This window comes from Panthera pardus, unplaced genomic scaffold (assembly GCF_024362965.1).
Source record: "Panthera pardus isolate Hobbes unplaced genomic scaffold, ASM2436296v1 HiC_scaffold_6, whole genome shotgun sequence".
Classification (NCBI taxonomy): domain Eukaryota; kingdom Metazoa; phylum Chordata; class Mammalia; order Carnivora; family Felidae; genus Panthera; species Panthera pardus.
The window spans coordinates 24,780,245-24,801,765 of NW_026526991.1; the positions used below are offsets into that span (position 1 = coordinate 24,780,245).

Consider the following 21,521-nt stretch of genomic DNA (forward strand, 5'->3'; position numbering starts at 1 on the left):
TTTGACTCCTATACATTCTAAAACTCTGAGTGTCCAAAATTAAACTTAGATCATCCTGCCTAAATCTGTCCTCTTAATATGGTTGCTCACCTTAATGATTGCTCACACACTGAAGCCAAAAATCTGAGAAACACTTTAGGCTGCTTCTTAGTCTGTGAATCCACTTATCTCTTAAGTATTCCTTCTTTTCTCTCTTTACTTATTCTCTTTTGTTAGGCCCCCTGCATCCTCTTCCTGGACTATTCTAATAGTTTCCTAACTCACCTGCCTCTGTTTTTGATAACCCATAGCCATTCTCTGAATAACCACCAGCGTTCTCTCCATGACATGAATCTGACCATGTCCCTCACTTGTTTAAAATTCTTCAATGCCCCGCTTCCCCCCCCACCACCACCCCCACCCCGCTCCATGAATTCAGGATTAAAGAACCAGCTATTTAAAGTCCTCTGAATCCTGTCCTCTCCCAGTTTTTCCAGCTTCAACTCTGAGGTCCCATCCCAAAGGAAATCATCCTTCAATCTTTCCTCACCTTCTGGAAGAGCCCCAGAGCCGAGCTAGATGTCCCAGCTCCAAATTCCAATCTTGTGGCCAGCACATACTCAACATCACAGAATTCTCTCATTACAGTATATTGAAATGACCTTCCTAAATTTCTAAAACGGGAATATTGGCTTATTCTGTTTTTGCTCTCCAGGGCTTGGAAATGTACCTAAGAAGCACTAAAGAAAATCCTGTTGAACTGATGCAATATTTAGCTCACGTGTATTGGGTTGCCAACACGGCAAGCCAGCAACCAAACAACTCTTAAAAAGTAACGCTTACAGGTAATTTGACATTGGTTATTTCTTCCGTACTAACTTTTAAAATGTTTGAAGGTGCACTTTTATCACAGTTGTTGTAAAGGTAATAAAAGAAAACGAAAAAACTTTTAAAATGTTTGAAGGTGCACTTTTATCACAGTTGTTGTGAAGGTAATAAGGAAAACGAAAAAAACCTCTTTGTGCCTCCCCGTCGGGGAATCGAACCCCGGTCTCCCGCGTGACAGGCGGGGATACTCACCACTATACTAACGAGGAACTGCACGAAGGCAGGCCTTCTGCTAGGCCTCTTATTGCTTCTGACCCTGCCCTATCTTTACTGCCCGCTACTACCAACAGGTCTGACATTCTTCAATTGCCATTGCAATTTCTACCGAAGTTGGACGAAACTAAAATGGAAGCATTCAATTGATCTCCCCGCTACACTTGGGATCATTTCCGTCGGCCCACCCCTCCACCGGCTGCTCCCACTTCCCTCCTCTTCCTCCTCCTCCCCTTTCAGGAATGTCCCCAGTCCTTTCAGCACCCCTCCACACACACTCCCAGGGAGCATAGCGCACTCCTCCTCGCTCTGCATCACGGAACTTGTAGTTCCAGCCACGGGGCAACCTACTCTTCTCTCACTTTGAGAAACTTCCCTTCCCGGCGGGCGCCACGAGTCCTTCAGCTCTTCTTTACCTCCCTCCCTCCTCTCGCTCTCAGTCGAGTAGTCTGGCAGCTAGGTTTTGGGGTGCAGATCGGCGTGCGGAGGGACTCCCCAGAGCCATGCCCGAGGTAGTGGATACGTGCTCCTTGGCCTCTCCGGCTTCGGTCTGCCGGACCAAGCACCTGCACCTACGCTGCAGCGTCGACTTTACCCGCCGGGTGTTGACCGGCACCGCCGCGCTCACGGTGCAGTCTCAGGAGGACAATCTGCGCAGCCTGGTACGGTGGGACGAGCGCCCAGTGTCCGCCTCTCTCCGGCCGCCCGCGTCGCGTCCCTTTCCCCGCTGCCGCCCCTTCCCAGCCCCGCACCTCGGTCCGTCTGCAGCCCTCAACTCACATTCCACACCTCCCCTTCAGCCCTCACTCATTTCTCAGCCTCCCCTTCCTCAGCCCCCACTCACCCTATATCTCCTCCTCCCATACCCACTTATGTCTCTGCATCCCTCCGTCAGCCCCTGAATATACCTAAGTGTCTTTTCCTGCGCCCCTCTCCCCAGACTCTTCTTCCCAGTCCCTGGGCACATCCTAGCGCCCCATCCACGCCCTGCTCCTCACCCAGCGCTCAGGCTTCATTTTAGCACGAACCCTCCCTCCTCTGTAATCCTAGTTTCTGGCGCTAACCCCCTTGTGGCCTCCCCATTTCCTCGGCCTGCAGCCCAGAACTCCCTCCTCGGGCCCCAGATTTCTTCCAGTCCCCCAGCGCACCTTCCTCAGTCCACAGTCTCATCTAAGTCTCACACCCGATGTCCTGCGGATGCTGATCCTTTGCTCCCACGCACCTTATTTCAACCTGCACGTCTGCAGGACGGGACCCATCGACCTATCGTAGTCTTTCCTCAGCCTCCCTACCAGTGTTTCTCAAATCCCTTAGGATTTCCAGCTCCAGACCCGTCTATCCCTACTGCTTTGGTATTTCCAGTCTCTGCTAACTCTAGATGCAGCTCTTTTTCTCCAGGGTCATGGTCCTTCTACCTTTGACTCTTATTGCCCTTCTCTTCAAATAATTTAAGGACCGTTGGGCCATTCAGGCTTTCTAAGCGTATCTCAATGCAGTGCATTATAGTTGGTTCCAAGGAGCGAGTAATTATTGCGGTTCTTAGAAAGTAATGTACTTTCACAAGATCGCTAGCCACTTGAGTGATGAAAAGTTTGTTTAGATTTGTTTAGATTTATGGAGCGTTATTAAATTATTTTATGTGTACAACATAACTTGTTTTCAGTGTTCTTACTCAAAGTGATAGTATTTGGATTGTACCTTTCACCTGAAGAATTTCATAGGTGAGCATTTTAGAAATAAGAGGGACAAGGGTTTAAAATGCCAGGCCCAGTGTATTTTGCATAGAGTATTGTGGCATCTACTAAAGCACAGCCTTAAGCAACCTGACCACCATATGTTGTAGGCTTGATGGTGGGAAATTAGTGGGGTCAATTAGTTGGATATAATTATAAGTTTAGATAAGAATTGGTGGTTCTCATGACTCCTGTTTGTGTAATAGGCCTGTGTTTTGAGTTTATTAATATGAACTAATGTAGCAGGTAACCTACTCTTTGTCCTTTAACATCTTGCTAGACTGATTCTGATTTGAAAAGTAGGTGGACTCCTCTATATATTGATATTTAGTCACCAAAAATACTACAAGGAAGAAAATTAATATCACAGGCAAGAAGATATCTATTTCCTTGTAGGTTGTACTTTGTTCTGCCTGAAGTACCATGCTATCTTTTATTGCAGGCAGCTTTGCCCTGGTAGGATTGGCCACTTCAATGCAATCTCTCTTTTTATTAAAAGAAAGTAGATTTTGATAGTTTATCACTGCTTAATACGACCTTGCACTCTCACCTGTTCTGTAAAAATAAAGACTGAACTCTGATCCTTGAGGAAGCACAAGACAGGATGCTTCAATCTGGAAAAGAATGTACATTCAATGTTCCAATCTAAAAACTTGCCCATGGTTTTCTTCATTCCCCAAATCTTGAGAGAAGTAAGGTTTTTAAATCAGGATGTCTGGCTGGCATGTCTGTTTAGTAAATTAGAGCCTAGAATTATAATGTTAGATTTTATGCAAGGAAGTGTAGTTGTATACAGTGACATCTGTTTGTAATTTGCTTATTTATCACAACAACTTGAGGCCAAGAGTTTGGTTTTATTTATTCAACATTAGCATCTTTCCTCCGCTAGATTACAGGCTCTTGAAGGTAGTTCTGTGTTTCATGGCTCTTTGGATCTCAGGTTCTTAGTATAGCACCTGGCAGGTAGAGGACGTGTTGTTAGTTTGATGAACTAATGGATGAATTCAATTAGAAAGCAGTGCCTAAAGTTTACATGGGCTGCACTAAAAATGTGCTAAGTGTATCTTGAAGGTGAGAGGACCTCATCCTCACCACCACCAATAGAGAGGACCCAGTGGCAGTGCTGGGTGAGGACATCAAGTGTCCTTTCTCACTTCATTCTCAGAGTCCTTGATGCTGGGAATGTTGAAGGAACCCTGCTAGGACTAAATCCCAGCTTTTCTGAAAATCCTTCTGAAGTTTTGGGTTATTTGCACTGAAGTTTAATACTCATTTGTGATAACTTCCAAGCATTTGTTTCTTGTATTAAAATTTTCAATTTCTTTAGGTGTTCTGTCAGTTGATGGCTCAAAGAGTTTTTAATGTCTTGACCAAGATCATTCACTAGTAAGTTTCAGAAGCCAGGATGTGAACACAGATCTTTCTGACTGCAAACCCTCCTGTCTTCACTAAGTAAATAGCTGAGCTGGGAATCAAATCAAGGTGTTGTTTTAGTTTTGGTTTTAACAATAACCCCATGCTTTTTTCATTATAGCATCCTGCAAATAACAAGTAGAAAATGTAGAGACATAATACTGAGGCATAAAGCTTTTTAACTTAATTTTTTTTCATGTTTATTCATTTTTGAGAGAGAGAAAGAACATGTGCGTGAGCAGGGGAAGGGAAGAGAGAGAAAGAGACACAGAATCCAAAGCAGCCTCTGAACTGTTAGCAGAGAGCCTGCTGCGGGGCTCAAATCCACGAACTATGAGATCATGACCTGAGCCAAAGTCCGGTGCTTAACCAACTGAGCCACCCAGGTGCCCCATAAAGCTTTTTAATTTAGAGCCATGCTTTGTTGAAGAAAGAATTTGAGCTTGCTTTAAAAAAGCATATACAATATTATAAGATTAAAAATACTTTAAGAATTTAGAGGAAGAGAGGGGCACGTGGGTGGCTCAGTTAGTTAAGCATGAGACTTCAGCTCAGGTCATGATCTCGTGGTTTGTAGGTTTGGGCTCCCCATCGGGCTGTGTGCTGACAGCTCAGAGCCTGAAGCCTGCTTTGGATTCTGTGTCTCCCTCTCTCTCTGCCCCTTCCCCACTCACACTCTGTCTCTCTCTCTCTCAAATAAACAAACATTAAAAAAATTTTTTTAAAGAATTTGGAGGAAGAGAGAATAAGGGTAGGGAAATCAAATGTATGGCACAAAGTCCTAAAAAAAGAGAAGTGGGTTGCGAGGTTTAACATGGAGCTTCCCAGCAGCCTGTGCAAAAAGGGAATTAGTTATATATTCCATGGCATCTAGCCAGCTGGTTTTGGGGGTGTTATTCAAAGAGGATACTGTGAGATATAGTAAATCAGTAACTTCCTACTGTTAGTAGGTCTGTTTCTTACAACTGCATGTGGGTATCTTGGTCTTATACACAGTTGGTGTTCAGTAAAACTTTATTGAAAAGTACTAATTCCAGCTTTTCAACTATCCAGTTTCCTTTTTGTCCCTATTACTATTTTTGATCAATTGCTTAATAACATTTATTAGTGAAATTTGAAGGGGAATTTCTTAATTTGAGAATGATAGCTGAGGTTAAGACTTGAGATATATAGCTTAACCACTGTGTTTTCTATTGTTTCTTGGCTCAGCTCTTGCTTCATGCTGATATCAACTGATACATACTACTTTTCAGGTACTGTGCTGAACTCTGGGAATGCAAACCTAAGAAGGTTTCTGTCTTTTTAAGAACCCTCAAGCTAGTAGAGAAAACATAGCAATATAATATGGTACAATAAATGCTATAGGAGAGATTTGGACCACCTACTGTATTAAGTTCAGAGGATATGAAAAAGATTAAAAAAATAGTCATAACAGTAATCTGACTCTCTGACTGAATAGATTTGAAAAGTTTAGGCAATACAGACAATAGAATATGTTCCTCTGGGAAATGAGCCAGTTGAGTCATCCTTTTGGTTATGAAAGTCGTGTAAACATGAGTAGTTATATACATAGATATTCAAATTAAGTTTTTAAAATAAATCAGTTAGCCAGAAATAGGTACTGGAATAGGAAGGCACAAAGGAGTAACCCTCTCATTCTTAATAAGATATAAATCTAATAAAACCAAATATTCTGAATATGCAAGTGCAAGAAGATAAGTCAGTTCTACTAATTTAGAGTAAGGGAGATGGTTGCGGTGCCCCCAGAAGAAAGTAACCCAAAAGGAATAATTCCCTATTAGCAGGAAAACAGGTGGCTCCCCTAACAAATATGGCTGCTTTAAAAAAAGATCAAACCAGAATGGAGATTTTTTCCAACCAAGTATCATTGACTCTAGAGAGGTAGGAATCAAATTAATGACTGCCCTTGTGACTTTTCCTGAATTTATAATTCAGTTAACCAACTTGAAAGAGAAGCAGCGGGTCCTCTAACTCCCCATGCTACTGCAGCCAGATTTCAGTAAAAAGATGCCAGAAGTAGGGAGATCAGACCACAGGTGGTTCTAAGGCAGGGTCTGGCCTACAGTGGTTGTAGAAGGACAGAGAAGAAAGTATGAGGACGGCATGAAAGAAAAATTTGTTAACTGGCTATGGGGGATTGGGAAGCGGGATCAATTGTGGATTATTTGAATGTCTCAAACCTTAGGTACCTTGAGGATTCTGTTAACAGAACAGAAATAAAGGGAGAGAACTGATTTCAGGGACATCCAGGTAGCTTCATTTTTGGAATTTTGAGAAGCCCACTGAATATGAGGCAATATTTCCCATGGAAATGTCAAGCAGGCAACTAAGAAATCCAGCAGCAGTCCTGGGGAAGAGGTAACAACTGTAGAAACAGACTGTAGTCATCAGCACAGAGGTATTGGTTGATGATACGGGATGAGTGAGAATGAGAGAGTGACGAATATGGTAAGAAAATCTAGGGATCCAAGCTAGAACATTGGGACATATCCATTTTTAGGAGCTAGAAAGGAGATGGAGGAAATGGCATTAGACAAAGAGGAAAACCATTCATGTTTAAACTCAAAGAAGCCAAGGAAAGGACTTCGAACAGATGAGGTGGCCCATAAGGGCTATGAGTGGGTGGGGGTCCAGATTACAGAGCAGAAAAGACCCCTCGATCAGGAGGAGTGCCCTGCCCTCTCAGTAGCAGAGGATGGAGAAGCCAGACTGAAGAGGGAGAAAGGAAAAAAGGAGGAGAGATTGATGAGGAAGAGGAAGTAGCAGCCATAGGTTGCCCATAGAGTTTAAGAATGGAAGGAGACAGGGGTGCCTGGGTGGCTTGGTAGGTTGTGTCCGACTCACGATTTCAGCTCAGGTCATGATCTCAGGGTCTGTGAGTTTGAGCCCCATGTCAGCCTGTGTGCTGACAACACGGAGCCTGCTTAGGATTCTGTCTCTCTCTCTCTCTTCCCCTGCTCATGCTCTCGCCTGTGGGTGTGCATGCTCTTTGCCGATCTCTCTTTCTCTCAAAATAAATAAACTTTAAAAAAAGAAAGGAAGGAGACAAATAAATAGGTATCAAGGCAGATTGATCAAGTGAAGTTTAAAAAGTAACATTGGGAGACTTGTTCAGGTTGTTTGGAAACAGTCTTGTGGCATAGGAAGGTTGAAGATTCTAGAGCAAGAGAGAGAGATGATGAAAGGTATGGTCTCTAGGGCTCGGATGGAGGATTATGGGGATGGAAAGCACTGACACCTGCTGCCACTCCCTTGCTGCCCCACGCAGTTGTCCTTGATGGGCCACGGCAAGTAGACACCCTCTCCCAGTCCTTGGTAGGTCATGTGGTAGGAGCTGACCCCCCCCCCCCCCCCCGCCCAGGTTGAGCTTTTTCAAGGTACATAATGGCAGTATACAGCCTGCGTATTTGCCCAGCAAGTGCCAGGGGTTCTTTTAATATTGGGATAGATGCAAGTACATAGGAGTTAGAATTTCAGGAAGAAATACATGGTGAGATACATCAAGGAGTGGTGATGAAAGAAACTTTTAAGTTCAAGGTGAATTTTTTTCATAACAGGGAAGTTAAGTTTTAGGAGATAGGAACAAAGGCATTTTAAATTAGATTTGACTTCCACTTAAAACCTCAAATTTGTGGGACTATCCCAGAATTACCTAATGATATATATGCAAACTTTAGAACCAAAAATTTTTCAGGAAGCTTAGAGCCCCAAGAGACAGGACCTACACTAACTTTTGACTTCTTTAATTCTTGTAATTTCTTGTAATTTCTTGTAATTCTTGTAATTTTACTCTCTATGAGCAACTAGTTCACTCTGTGATCATTATAGTTAACCCATAACTAATATTAGTTTTCTCTGGTGTATATAAAACAATTTTCTTATCACTTAAAAACACTAATTTAATTCTAGATTTTGGATACAAAGGACCTCACGATAGAAAAAGTGGTCATCAATGGACAAGACGTTAAATATGCTCTTGGAGAAAGACAAAGTTACAGAGGATCACCAATGGAAATCTCTCTTCCTATTGCTCTGAGCAAGTATGAATATTATTATCTTTCTCTTTTACATAGCTAAATAATAGAGAAAAAGCATTTTTAATGTAAACAATTTTCCTTTCCTATTTCTAGTTTGAATATAGGTAGTAACTGGTGCTCTTACTGATCTCCTCAGATTGAAGTTTATGGTAAAAATTATATGTTCTTAAGATACTAAAGAAATTCATTGTACAAAATCCTGAAGAATAGGAGTTTTGATAACTGTTACTTCTTTACTGATCATTTTACTAATACCTAGAGTGATGATGGGAGCATGCCATCTTAAGGAGGCATTTCAGGATCACCTGGGAAACTTTTACAAGCTGCGCATTTTTCACCTTTTCCCCAGAGGCCAGCCACTTTTATTAATGGAATAATGGCAATGACATAGAACCGTTTCTGTATACCAGTCTTGAGATAATGCTTTAAATATGTTTATCTAACTTACCGAATTTACATAATTTATCTAATCCTTACAATAACCGTTGTGGTGTGATTTCCATTTTACAAATGAGGAGAGGGAACCTCAGGGAAATAAAATAACTTATTAAAGAAAGTGGCAGCCACAGTTGTCATATCAGGGGTGTATCCCACTCCTTGATAAATCGGGAAGGGGAGAAAGGGTGGAAAACCATTGGCCTAAAACAAGAGTGATCTACCCTCACCTTCCAGTGGCCAGTATTTTCATGCCTCCTCTTCCTGTTTAAGAAAAAGAAACAACCACGCGTAACTTGTCAGGTAGATATCATTGACCTCTTTCTGCAGATAAAGAACTATGGCAGAGGGTGGTCGAATAACTTGCCCAAGTTCCCTGAACCAGTAGGTTGTAGACTCAGGATTCATAGGCATGGCTGCCGGTCTCCACAACTCTTGCTATTTCCTCATTATGAGTGCTGCTCAAACTGTCTGAGGTAAAGGGCCAGTTCTTGGTATTTCCAATCTGTCACAGGCTGATTCTTTTATAAAATGCAATAAAAATGAATTGCTAGGAAGAAGAGATTAAAAGCAAGCACACATTTGTGATTACTAGATTCAGCAGATGTAAAAATGACTACAAGTTTCTAAATGCTTCTTCTCAGTGTCGACCTGTCCTGGTAAGTTTGCAGGCCAGTACAACTCTGTGTCGTGCTGTGGCATCCACTGCGGGAGTAGTCACGGTTCCAAAATTATTTGTTCCACTTTCCCGTTATCATAAAAGATTACATGATACCACCACAAGCACAAGTGTGTGACAATCAGTAGTGTACTCCATGAATATTAGTTCCTGTTCCTGTTACATCTTCGTAAGCAGTTAGCATGTTGGAGTGAAAAGGACCCGGAAGCTGGCATTCAGGTAAGAACGTGAGAGGCAAACTTGACCTACTTAGGAGGCAACATTTCCTAGAGCTTAGGCTCCATCAGTCACGAGACCTTGTAAAATATTATTTATAGTATATACTCTGTGTATTATGAACCCAAACTTTAGTTAGATTGAATTATATGCTACTAATGTATTTGTTTGTTGCATACAGAAATCAAGAAGTCGTTATAGAAATTTCTTTTGAGACATCTCCAAAGTCTTCTGCTCTTCAGTGGCTCACTCCTGAACAAACTTCTGGGAAGGAACACCCATATCTCTTTAGTCAGTGCCAGGTAAAAGAGATCTGGAATGATTCATTATACATAGAATTCCCAGCACATTCAGTTCAATGAAGCAAAGTGGACAGTGGTCTCAGGTCTCACCTAAGATAGCATTTTAATGTATGTTATAACAACAATATGTATTTTCATTGATATCTCTCATTATTAACACATTCAGATATTACTTTTAAAAAGAAACTCCCTTCGGTTTGAAATCATGTCCCTTTGAAGTAGACTATCTAGGTCATATTTATATTTTTGTCCCCAGCACCTGGCATAGAACTTGGCATTCTTGAGTGGGCACTCAAGAAATGGTTATAAAATAGAAAGGAAAAAATTAATAAGGCAAAAGTGATATGTACTGGTTATGAAAATGTTAATTATAAATGGAAAGTGAAAGATCAGATTTTTCAGTCTTCTGCAGACATCATTGCCCAGAAGTAACCACCACTGAGTTAGGTTTGCATCTATTCCAGATTTTTCTTACACATTTACAACTGTATATGTTTTGTAAATATATTAAAATACTGTTAAAATGACACGACTTAAACTATTTCTCTTTAAAAACTAAGAATGTAGATGGAACTGGAAGGTATTATGCTGAGTGAAATAAGTCAGTCAGACAAGGACAGATATCATATGTTTTCACTCATATGTGGATCTTGAGAAACTTAACAGAAGACCATGGGGGGGAGGGAAGGGGAAAAAAATAGTTACAAACAGAGAGGGAGGTTAGGCAAACCATAAGAGACCCTTAAATACAGAGAACAAACTGAGGGTTGATGGCGGGGTGGGGAGGCTGGGGAGCGGGAAAAATGGGTGATGGGCATTGAGGAGGGCATTTGTTGGGATTCCCCAAAAACCAAGAGAATCTACCCCGAAAACCAAGAACACACCTTACACACTGTATGTTAGCCAATTTGACAATAAATTATATTAAAATAAAAATAAATAAAATAAAAACTAAGAATAAAGAATCCTATAATTAGAGACAATCTGTCACAAGGATAATACATATCAAACTATCTTCTAAAAAGAAAAAAGACCTAATTCTGTTAGTAATCAAATAATTTACAATTAAAGGAACTCACTTTGTTAAACAGTACCAGCACTGTGTTAGGTACTTTGCATACTTAATCCTCTCAGTATTCCTCTGGGATAGATACTATGTTAGGCTCAAATTTGAATACAAGTCTATTAAAAGAGAAGCCATAGTGGAACACAAAATAGACATGTTTCCTTTCTATTGGCAATTGGAATACCTTTTTAATCCAAGAAACCCTTAGTTCAGTAACCTGAAAGAGATACAGTTTTCTAGGCACGAGTGTACAAGTTGTGTGCTCTCTTAGAAACATCTGATTTTCAGTCAGTACTTCTTTTAGAATGTCCATAATCTAAAGTTGGCAACATGTGCAAGATTTGAGAGTCACAAGAATGCGAATTTTCAATATGGTATTCCACTTCTCATTGGCAACAGTGTTTGAAATACAGGAAAGAGATTGCAGTTAAATTAAGAAATGACTGCGGTTAATGGGGAAGCTGGACATGATTTTGTTCGACAAGTTTGCTACGGTTGCCCTCCGCACGTGTGCCTGGGTGTGGGCTTTTCCAGTGAGACACTTGTCAAAACCACTTTGGTGCTGCTGAGCCACCAACTAGAGATCGTTAAGGAACTCCAAAGACATGGTCTTAGAGGCCTGTTTTCGGAGAATCAGGTGGTTCTTCTAGTCTTACTTAATCCAGGTAGAAGTCATTTAGGATCCCATGTCCTTGGAGAATCTATTAGATAGGAAGTGAAAAGGGCTAGAGTTTGGGGGTTGTAAGGAAGCGTGCAGTGGCAGCAAGTATGTCTAGGATCTGTAACAAGTTCAGACGGAGATGTTAGTGTCCGTGCTCCTTTAAGCTCAGGGGACTGTCTCAAGGAGGCTGGGGCTGCTTTGCTCACCGGCAGTCAGTCCAGAGTTATTTGTCGGCCAGGGTACAAAATCATGGGTACTCTGGCCATTCTTCTTGATGGAACCGGCACTCGTGACAGATGGATGGGGAAGCAGAAAAACACTGCATCTCATGCGAATGAATCTGTCTAGATGGTATTGAGGAAGACTGTTCTTTCTCCTTTTCATCTTCGTTTTTACTTGTCAAGACTCTAGCGACATTCCCCAAGCTGTTTTCCTCAGAACACAGATGTCCTATGAGATGTTAATAACTGACCAGAGAAAAATGGTTCCCCGTCAAAAACAATTGTAAGAATTCAAACAGGTTTCTTTATTGTAGGTCTTTTCAGAGTCTTCAGGAGGCTATGTTCCAAATGACTCATTAAGACAGGGATGTAGAATGCATGGTTTGCCATTTTATTTCACCAACGGGCCTTTTTTTCTCAGGGTCCCTAACAGCTTCTCACTGGGCACTACTGTTACTCTAAGTAGAGAGTAGGAAACAATGTTTAAGGTTGCTTCCTGCTTCAACTGAAATGTGACGATTGACCATACATTAAAATGGAAAATCAAACTTTTTTGTCCACAAGTCTGCTTTTGCTACTTCAATAGATCTGAGCAAGTGTGAGACATACTTTTAAAAAGAACGTGTCTAAGGACAGTGCTGCAATTTTAACGATTTCTTAATGACTTGATTTATAAGAAAGGAGAATAGCTTTCTCTTTCTTCCCCCCCCGCCCAGGCCATCCACTGCAGAGCAATTCTTCCTTGCCAGGACACTCCTTCTGTGAAATCAACCTATAGTGCTGAGGTAAGTATCACAAATTATTAACTAAATTAAGTGAGTCATGTAACTAAATGTGGTAGAAATGATAAGCAGAGAAAATAGTTGGATTTTTATAGTTAGCAATACTTTACTTAATTAAATTCTATATGAAATATGTACCAAACAAGCTGGGGCCCTCATTTTGCATCTCTCAAGATTTTATTTTTAAATAATCTCTACATCCAACATGGGGCTTAAATTTACAGCCCCGAGATTCAGTGTCTCATGCTCTACCGACTGAGCCAACCAGGTGCCCCTGCATCTCTCTTTTAAATAAGTTCTTTTTCTTTTATTTTTTTAATGTGTATTTATTTTTGAGAGCGAGAGAGGGAAGGGCAGAGAGACAGGGGAACACCGAGTCTGAAGCAGGCTCCAGGCTCTGAGCTGTCAGCAGAGCCCAACGTGGGGCTCAGACCCATGAACCCATGAACCGTGAGATCATCACCTGAGATGAAGTCGGACACTTAACCGACAGAGCCACTTAGGTGCCCCTGCATCTCTCTTTTAAAGGTAGTTTTGAACATAAGTGTAATAAAAGGAAATGGGTACTATTTTGATTGTAAAAGAAATTCAGAATAAAGGACCTCAAAGCAAGAACTTGGGGACAATGTCTTTTAACTTTTAAAAATTAACATTTGCAGGATTAAAGGTTCTAGAAATGTGCTCTGTAGCCACATAAACTTCTGTCTAGGTATCCTAACAGGCATATATTGCAGATTTACTGAATACGTTTCCGTCTTGTTCTTGTCATAGGTACTGCTAATCGTTTTTCAGAAAGGACTATGATAAATACATACTAAATAAATAATAAGCACTAAATAATATTAAGTACATACATACATTCATACATACGTACTAGCTCCCAGGCCAGACCTATTTGGACCAAGCAAATAGAATTGAGGACCAACCTGTCTTTACGGGGCCTTCTTGATTCTGAGATCATCCCACAACCAGACCACACCTACTGTGTATAGGGCTATAGAACACTATATACTTGGAGGCAAAGAATCTCAGCTTCTAGACTCTCCTCTACCACTTAATAACTGCATGACCCGAGGCAAGTCTTATGACCTCACGACCTCAGTTGTCTCATCTGTATAACACATCACTGCCTAAATAGAGAGAGGAAGCAGAACGAAATTATTTCCCAAATGCTTTTCAGTGCTAGAATTATGGTTGTTGTAGCACTGGTTCTGGAGCTCCTGATTCTGTATCTGCCCCAGAGATAGCTTTAAATACTGGGCCATGCAAGAAGAACATGAAAGTCTAGAACTTGGAATGGATGTTTCCTCGATCGTTAATACTGAGGGGATAGTCCTTGATTCCAGCAGTCCAGGCAGTTAGTAAGTAGCACAGCTAGAATTTTAAACTAGTTTCTACCTAATGCTTGTAATATGGATGGATGAATGGATAGATAGATACTTCACATTTGTTTTCAAAGAAGCCAGTTTTATGTATTGCTAGCTTTATTTATAAACCTGATATGTACAAACTTACCTGGCCAACAGTCTATCGCATAGTTAAGAAGGGGAGAATACATTATTTTACATACAGAGTTGAAGATACATAGCATCTTTTATTTATAACTGGAAATGACTTCTCTTCTTGATTAGGTGTCTGTTCCTAAAGAATTGGTGGCACTTATGAGTGCCATTCGTGATGGAGAAGCACCTGACCCAGAAGACCCGAGCAGGAAGATCTATAGATTCAGCCAAAAAGTAAGTTCTTAGCGTCTAAAGTTTTGGTTTAATTGGTGGTGAACTACGAATAGCTTTTACCCATCCAGAGAGAAAATTACATTTGAAATATTTCAGAATTTAGGAAGCAGCTTCTTTTTTCTTCATTTCTTTTTCTTTTGTGCCTATAAAATGTTGTGTTCTACTTACAGAGTTGTACTAAAGAAAGGGGTTGCTGGATAAGCAAAGTGAGGAGCATGGCCTGATCCCATTTTCTCTTATCCCAGTTAGTAGCAGAATTTCTGTTATTTTAAGTTACACTTTTGCCCGCCTTGGTACCACGGTACAGGCATGTGGTTATTTAGTGTTTATAAATGGAAGGGCTATATTAGACCAAAAAAAAGAAAAAAGAAAAAAGAAAAAAACCAACAACACTGTGTTACAATCCTTAAAATTAAAATTCCTGTGTAATTTAAGCTGGTAATTTGACTTGCATCTTTGACCTTTGATGAATTGTGTGTGTGTTTATACATAGTGCTTTTAGGTTTTTTTTAATGTTTATTTATTTTTGAGAGAGACAGAGACAGAGCACGAGCAGGGGAGGGGCAGAGAGAGAGGGAGACACAGAATCCAAAGCAGGCTCCAGGCTCTCAACGCGGGACTTGAACCCATGAGCAATGAGATCATGACCTGAGCCAAAGTCTCACACTTAACCAACTGAGCCACCCAGGCGGCCCTGTGCATGTTTGTTTTTGGTTTTTTTTTTCAACGTTTTTTTTTTTTGGGACAGAGAGAGACAGAGCATGAACGGGGGAGGGGCAGAGAGAGAGGGAGACACAGAATCGGAAACAGGCAGAGAGAGAGGGAGACACAGAATCGGAAACAGGCTCCAGGCTCCGAGCCATCAGCCCAGAGCCTGACGCGGGGCTCGAACTCACGGACCGCGAGATCGTGACCTAGCTGAAGTCGGACGCTTAACCGACTGCGCCACCCAGTATTGTTTTTAATTGACCTCCTTCACAGTACATGTAATTGAGCCACAGCGGACAGTTTTGCTCCTACACCAGCATCTGGGATTCCAGGCTCCCAAACCTTCAGCATCCTCTTACTGCTGGATTCTTTTATATGTCTCTCAAATATACCAGGAGCGGTTTTTAAAAAGAAAGTAAAATATTGTTTTAGATCAAGGAAAACACTGAAAAACTTAAGAGAAAAAGCACAGTTCCTTCTTACAGATTACTTTTTGAGAAATGCTTGAAATAGACCTTGTACAATCATGATTTTCACATTTCAGAATCTGTCCTTCCTAGTAAACTGAAAGAGAAATAGATGTTTTGAAATGTTTTACATCACAATTTTGAACTATTTGACTCCCTAAAAATGAGAACTGTGAAATTTGAAAAGGAATTTATTTACTTTTAAATATGAATTGTCTTGCTCTATAACATTTTTAAGCACTAATTTGAGCACGTGTGTGGGTTGTTTTTTATTGTTTTTCGTTTTTTTTTTTTTCACTCCCTTTAGGTTCCGATCCCCTGCTACCTGATCGCTTTAGTTGTTGGAGCTTTAGAAAGCAGGTGAGCTTTCGAACAAATCTTGAGGTTTATGAAAAGGTTAAACTTTAGGCATCTTGAATCTCTGGCAGGATTATTAACTAATAGCTCATTTGTGCATTTCTCAAGATACCAAGCTGACAGCTCTGGAAAAATCAAATCTAATTATAAAATGTAAATAGCAACTAATTTTAAATTAAAGTCTTTACCAGTTGCCCTTCAGATTTTCCAAGTATTATAGAATGAGCATGCTCTTACCTTTTTTTTTTTTTTTAATTTTTTAATGTTCATTTATTTTTGAGAGAGACAGAGACAGAGATAGAGCATGAGCAGGGGAAGGGCAGAGAGAGAGAAAGACACAGAATCCAAAGCAGGCTCCAGGCTCTGAGCTGTCAGCACAGAGCCCGACGCGGGGCTCAAACTCACGGACCGCGAGATCATGACCTGAGCCGAAGTCGGACGCTCAACCGACTGAGCCACCCCGGTGCCCCCCACTTTTTTTAAAATGTGACTACTAGGCAATCTAAAATTAAATAGGCAGCTTATACTTGTGGCTCCCTTTAAATGTATTAGACAATGCAAGTTACATTTCTACTCAGTGTGGTCTAGAAACCAATAGCTTTGGCATCACCTGGGAGTTGGTTAGAAATGCAAATTCTTGGGCCCTATCCAGACCTACTAAATCAAAGTTTGCAGATGAACAAGCTTCCCAGATCATCAGTAGGCACATTATGCAAGTTTGAGAAGCAACAACCTAGAATCCACTGCCTCTCTGGGACGGGACACCTAGGCAAAAATCTTGTTGTTCGGGGTTTGGTGCTACATAAAATTTTTAAGATGAAATGTAGATGAAAAAAATATTTTTGAGTTCTAGCCCTATATAAGTGATATATGTAGTTCCATTTGTTTCTTCCTTTTTAAAAAAAAAATTTTTTTTTAATGTTTATTTTTTGAGAGAGAGAGACAGAGACAGAGGTACAGAGTGAATGGGGGAGGGGCAGAGAGAGAGGGAGACACAGAATCTGAAACAAGCTCCAGTTCCGAGCTGTCACCACAGAGCCTGACGTGGGGCTTGAACTCATGGACCATGAAATCGTGACCTGAGCCGAAGTCAGAAGCTTAACTGACCGAGTCACCCAGGTGTCCTTCTTTTTTTTTAAATTGTGGTTTAAAAAACCCCACAAAATTTACTATCTTAATCATTTTTACATGTACAGCTCAGTAATCAGTAGTGTTCAGTATATCCACATTATTGTGAAACAGATTTTCAAAACTGTTTGATTTTGCAAAACTGAGACTCTATACTCTTTAGAAAACAACTCCCATTTCTAAATCCCTCCACACCCTGGTAACCACCATGCTACTCTGTTTCTATGAATTTGACTACTTTAGATACCTCATGAGTGGAATCCTAGAGTATTCATTCTTTTGTAACTGGCTTGTTTTATTAGGCATAATGTCCTCAAGTTTCAGTCATGTTGCAGCATGTGACATGATTTCCTTGTTTTTCTACTTGTTTCTTCTTATATGAGTGTTCAACCTGTAAATGCATAACAAAGTTTACATCTGCCCCTGTTCTGGAATAACCTCTTACTGAGCCATGATTGGGTTTCTATAGCTGTGAGATTGTGGGAGGAAACTAGGTCCCCAAAGTTCTTACCAGAGCCAATCAAGGCACTTTATGTCTCAGTTTTCATTTGGCTTAGCCTGTGCCTCCTTCTAGAGCTGCATATACAACAGCAGGTTTGTATCTCAGAGAAGCCATTTAACCTCACCTCCTCCCCATAAGCACATGGTAAATCACACTAGTACTGCAAGGATTTGTGTATAGTACTTCAGCTCTTTCCTAGAACCAGGGAGGTAAGTTGTCTTGAATTTCACTTATTAAGCTTTTTAATTTTGCAGGAAGATTGGCCCAAGAACACTGGTTTGGTCTGAGAAAGAGCAGGTGGAAAAGTCTGCTTATGAATTTTCTGAGGTTGGTCATCTAGTTCCCCTTTTTAATAATCGTGGTAGACAGTAGATTTAAGGTTTTAAGGATGAAATGTTATGGTGTTAAGTGATGTAGTAAGAGAATCAAATACACCTTATTTTATGTGAATTTGTAGTTGCTACATTTTTTGTGCCAATATCATTTAAAATGAGCATCACTAACTCATAACCTTCATAGAAAGCAATATACACATTTAAGAAATCCATCATTGTGATGAATGACTAAGACATACAAATATATATGCATTAATTTTCCAGACTGAATCTATGCTTAAAATTGCAGAAGATCTGGGAGGACCGTATGTTTGGGGGCAGTATGACCTGTTAGTCCTGCCACCATCCTTCCCTTACGGTGGCATGGAAAATCCTTGCCTCACTTTTGTAACTCCTACTCTGCTGGTAAGTATAAATATTTCTTCCTTTGAAACCGAGTTCTCCCCAAACATAAAGCTAGACACGAAGAGCCTTAGACTCCTAATAATATGTTTTTTAAAAACATATTTTCTCTTATTTATGTAACTCCTCTTCCTTCCTGATTTTATTGCTTATTATGGTTATTTTCATCTTATTTTTCAAAAGAAAATAATTTGTCCCTTAGGGAGAAAAGAATATTATGTCCAAGGTGTGCGGGGACGTTGGGGGAGGGAAGGCTGTATAACAATAATCTGTTGATGAATGATGCAGCCAGACAGAGAAACTAGACCATTTACACTTGGTGTAGAGGTACTGGTACAACAAAATAAACAAAAGCTTACTTGACCATGCATAGGGAAGGATTGGACCTACAGTGTATAGCTATAGCTCATATGCCTTTGTAAGCTGCTCTAAATCACTACAGATTTTTCTTAAATACACTGTGGGCAATAAGGAGAGAATAAGGTACATGAGGGAAATTAGGGCAGATATCAAAAATGGAAGTAGGAGACATGTTTCCCGAAAGTTAATCACAGATAAGTATACTGGCCTTCCTGGTCCTGGAAAAATTCCTGAGATGAGGGAGAGAAAGCATGACGCTATTTTTTTAGTCCTGCATTTTTTGTTTAATTTTCTCCGTACATACCCTTTGGAGTGCCATAGTAGAAATACAGTGGACTACTGATACCACAATACATCCTGATGCAGGCGGCCTTCTAAATATAGTCTGTAATTTGAATACTAAGATAACTTTCTTCTTTTTTAGGCAGGAGACAAGTCACTCTCCAATGTAAGTTAAAATTTGTTATCAGGGTCTTACCCTCAAGAACTATTAAGTCAACTGATTTTTCTAAAATACCCATTGTATTGTTACATTGAAGATATGGCTATAAAAGATAATTTGGGGGTTGTTGTTACATTAACAGTTAGATTTAATAGATTTCATAACTTTATGGTCTGATCTTCATACGTTTATGAAATACGTCTTAATGGAGTGATATCTCCACTTAATATTTTCTAAATAGTTTTTTGTTTCTAATTTATTATTATTTTTTTAACGTTTATTCATTTTTGAGAGACGGAGATAGTGCGCAAGCAGGGGAGGGGCAGAGAGAGAGAGAGGGAGACACAGAATCCAAAGCAGGCTCTGGGCTCTGAGCTGTCAGTACAGAGCCTGCCATGGGGCTTGAACCCATGAGCTGTGAGATCATGACCTGAGCCAAAGTTGGACGCTTAACCGACTGAGCCACCCAAGCATCCCTGTTTCTAATTTTTTAAACTGTACTTTTGTCCTTGGCCAAAGTATGATTCATATGCTGAACTAACTCCTGAATATCTCAGCTGATGCTAAAAAAAAAAAAAAAAAAATTGAACATGGAATTAAAAGACCTAGAGTGTCTACTGGAGTTTAGATTAAAGTGATCCATTTCACTCCTAACCCCTTCCACTATTTACTATGAATCATTTCCATTTTAGGTTATTGCACATGAAATATCTCATAGTTGGACAGGAAATCTAGTGACCAACAAAACTTGGGACCACTTTTGGTAAGATTTTTTTATTATTTCTTTTTTTTTTTTTTTAATTTAGAGAGAGAAAGATGCGGTGGGGGTGGGGGGCAGAGAAAGAGGGAGCGAGAATCCCAAGCAGACTCCATACTGTCAGCGCAGAGCCTGACATGAGGCTCCAACTCACGAACTGTGAGGTCGTGACCTAAGCCGAAACCAAGAGTCAGATGCTTAACCGACTGAGTCACTCAGGCACCCCTATTATTTCTTTATTGGTCCTTGTTATTAATTTCTTCCCTTACTTCCTGGCCCTCTGAATTGTTTTGTGGAAACATCTTGTTCTTTGTTATCATCTCTTTGATAGACAGTTAAAAAAAAAATTCTGCAACACTTGTCACAATGTTAGGGAGAGTGGAGTATTCAGCTTAAGCTTGTTATTTAGTTCCTGGTATGGTCATATTTTAACACACACGTGAAACAAGAACCAAGGCTTAATTTTCCCCTAGGCTATCTGCTGGGCTGGGCTTCCCATTGTTCTGAATGGAATGCAGAATAGCCACTTAGGCAATCTGCTTTGACTGTAGTGTTTGTGCTTTACAATGCTTTACTCCGGAAAAGCCAAAAGGAAATTTTTGTTCATTAAAATGCTCTTTCCTTTCGACTGTGTCACTGTTTTTATTTTATTTACAACAAAAAAATTTTTTCAGGTTAAACGAAGGACATACTGTGTACTTGGAACGCCACATTTGTGGACGACTGTTTGGTGAAAAGTTCAGACATTTTCATGCTCTGGGAGGATGGGGAGAACTACAGAATTCAGTAAGTGAGTCATGATGTGAAAAGCATTCATCCAAGGTTGTACAGGCATTCAAGTATAGTTTGTAAACTAACTTTACTAGGGAGCAACAAGAAAGCCATTTTTACAGGTGTGGAAAATCAAGCAGATCTGGTATAATATTCCATTGATACATGCTAATCATTATGCTGTGTAAGGTCATGTTCATGACCAGTAGGACCTCATTGGGTCTTTACAATTAATGTAGTCAGTTACTTAGTTTGAATTTTATTTGGTATATTTATGTCATTTTTCAGTGCTCCCTCCTAAAGGTTGAATTTGCTGACCAGGAATTGAAACATCTTTCTAGTTTTTTATAAGAATAAAACCCACTATTGGGCAGGAAATGTTATGGAACATGACACAAGTAGCCATTCCATTAATAGACTTCCAGAAATTTATGCTAACATACCCTACAACTTCTAGTCTCTCAGTTTAAGTTCTAGACTGTCCTACTAAAGTTATGCCTCTGGGCTTGCGTGGTGGTAACCAGTCTTCATATTTGAACATTCATCGAATTCTGTATCTTGCAGATAAAGACGTTTGGAGATACACATCCTTACACCAAACTTGTGGTTGATCTGACGAATGTGGACCCTGATGTAGCATATTCTTCAGTTCCCTATGAGAAGGGCTTTGCTTTACTCTTTTACCTTGAACAACTTCTTGGGGGCCCAGGCAAGTAGTTGGCACTTTCTGATTTTTTTTTTTTTGAGAGCAATTAAATTTTATTTAAAATTAAATAAAATTGTGGTGCTTGTCTTTAAAGAAAACACATCAGTATTTTAAAAATTATGAAAATAGTATGTACTTATTGAAAAAAAATTATGTGGTACAGAAGTTTGTAAGAGTAACAAGTGAGAGTCCCTCAGCCCCTTT

At 40.2% G+C, this 21,521-nt stretch overlaps 1 protein-coding gene and 1 non-coding gene across 3 annotated transcripts in view; one reads left to right on the forward strand and one right to left on the reverse strand.

The window, feature by feature from the left end:
• Positions 1 to 1,004: 1,004 nt before the first annotated feature.
• Positions 1,005 to 1,076, reverse strand: TRNAD-GUC (transfer RNA aspartic acid (anticodon GUC)). Its single transcript has one exon. It is a non-coding gene; the product is annotated as a tRNA-Asp (tRNA).
• Positions 1,077 to 1,484: 408 nt separating this feature from the next.
• Positions 1,485 to 21,521, forward strand: part of LTA4H (leukotriene A4 hydrolase) — a 34,420-nt gene continuing 14,383 nt past the window's right edge. The window contains exons 1-12 of one of the 2 annotated variants that reach the window (XM_019446495.2): positions 1,485 to 1,742; positions 8,157 to 8,287; positions 9,796 to 9,916; positions 12,581 to 12,649; positions 14,278 to 14,382; positions 15,865 to 15,917; positions 17,799 to 17,871; positions 18,144 to 18,284; positions 19,066 to 19,089; positions 19,776 to 19,846; positions 20,515 to 20,626; positions 21,176 to 21,320. In XM_019446495.2, coding sequence (XP_019302040.1) covers positions 1,584 to 1,742; positions 8,157 to 8,287; positions 9,796 to 9,916; positions 12,581 to 12,649; positions 14,278 to 14,382; positions 15,865 to 15,917; positions 17,799 to 17,871; positions 18,144 to 18,284; positions 19,066 to 19,089; positions 19,776 to 19,846; positions 20,515 to 20,626; positions 21,176 to 21,320 — 1,204 coding nt within the window. In that variant the 5' untranslated portion in view covers positions 1,485 to 1,583. The remainder of the gene's footprint in view (positions 1,743 to 8,156; positions 8,288 to 9,795; positions 9,917 to 12,580; positions 12,650 to 14,277; positions 14,383 to 15,864; positions 15,918 to 17,798; positions 17,872 to 18,143; positions 18,285 to 19,065; positions 19,090 to 19,775; positions 19,847 to 20,514; positions 20,627 to 21,175; positions 21,321 to 21,521) is intronic. The other variant, XM_019446493.2, reaches the window with a different exon arrangement.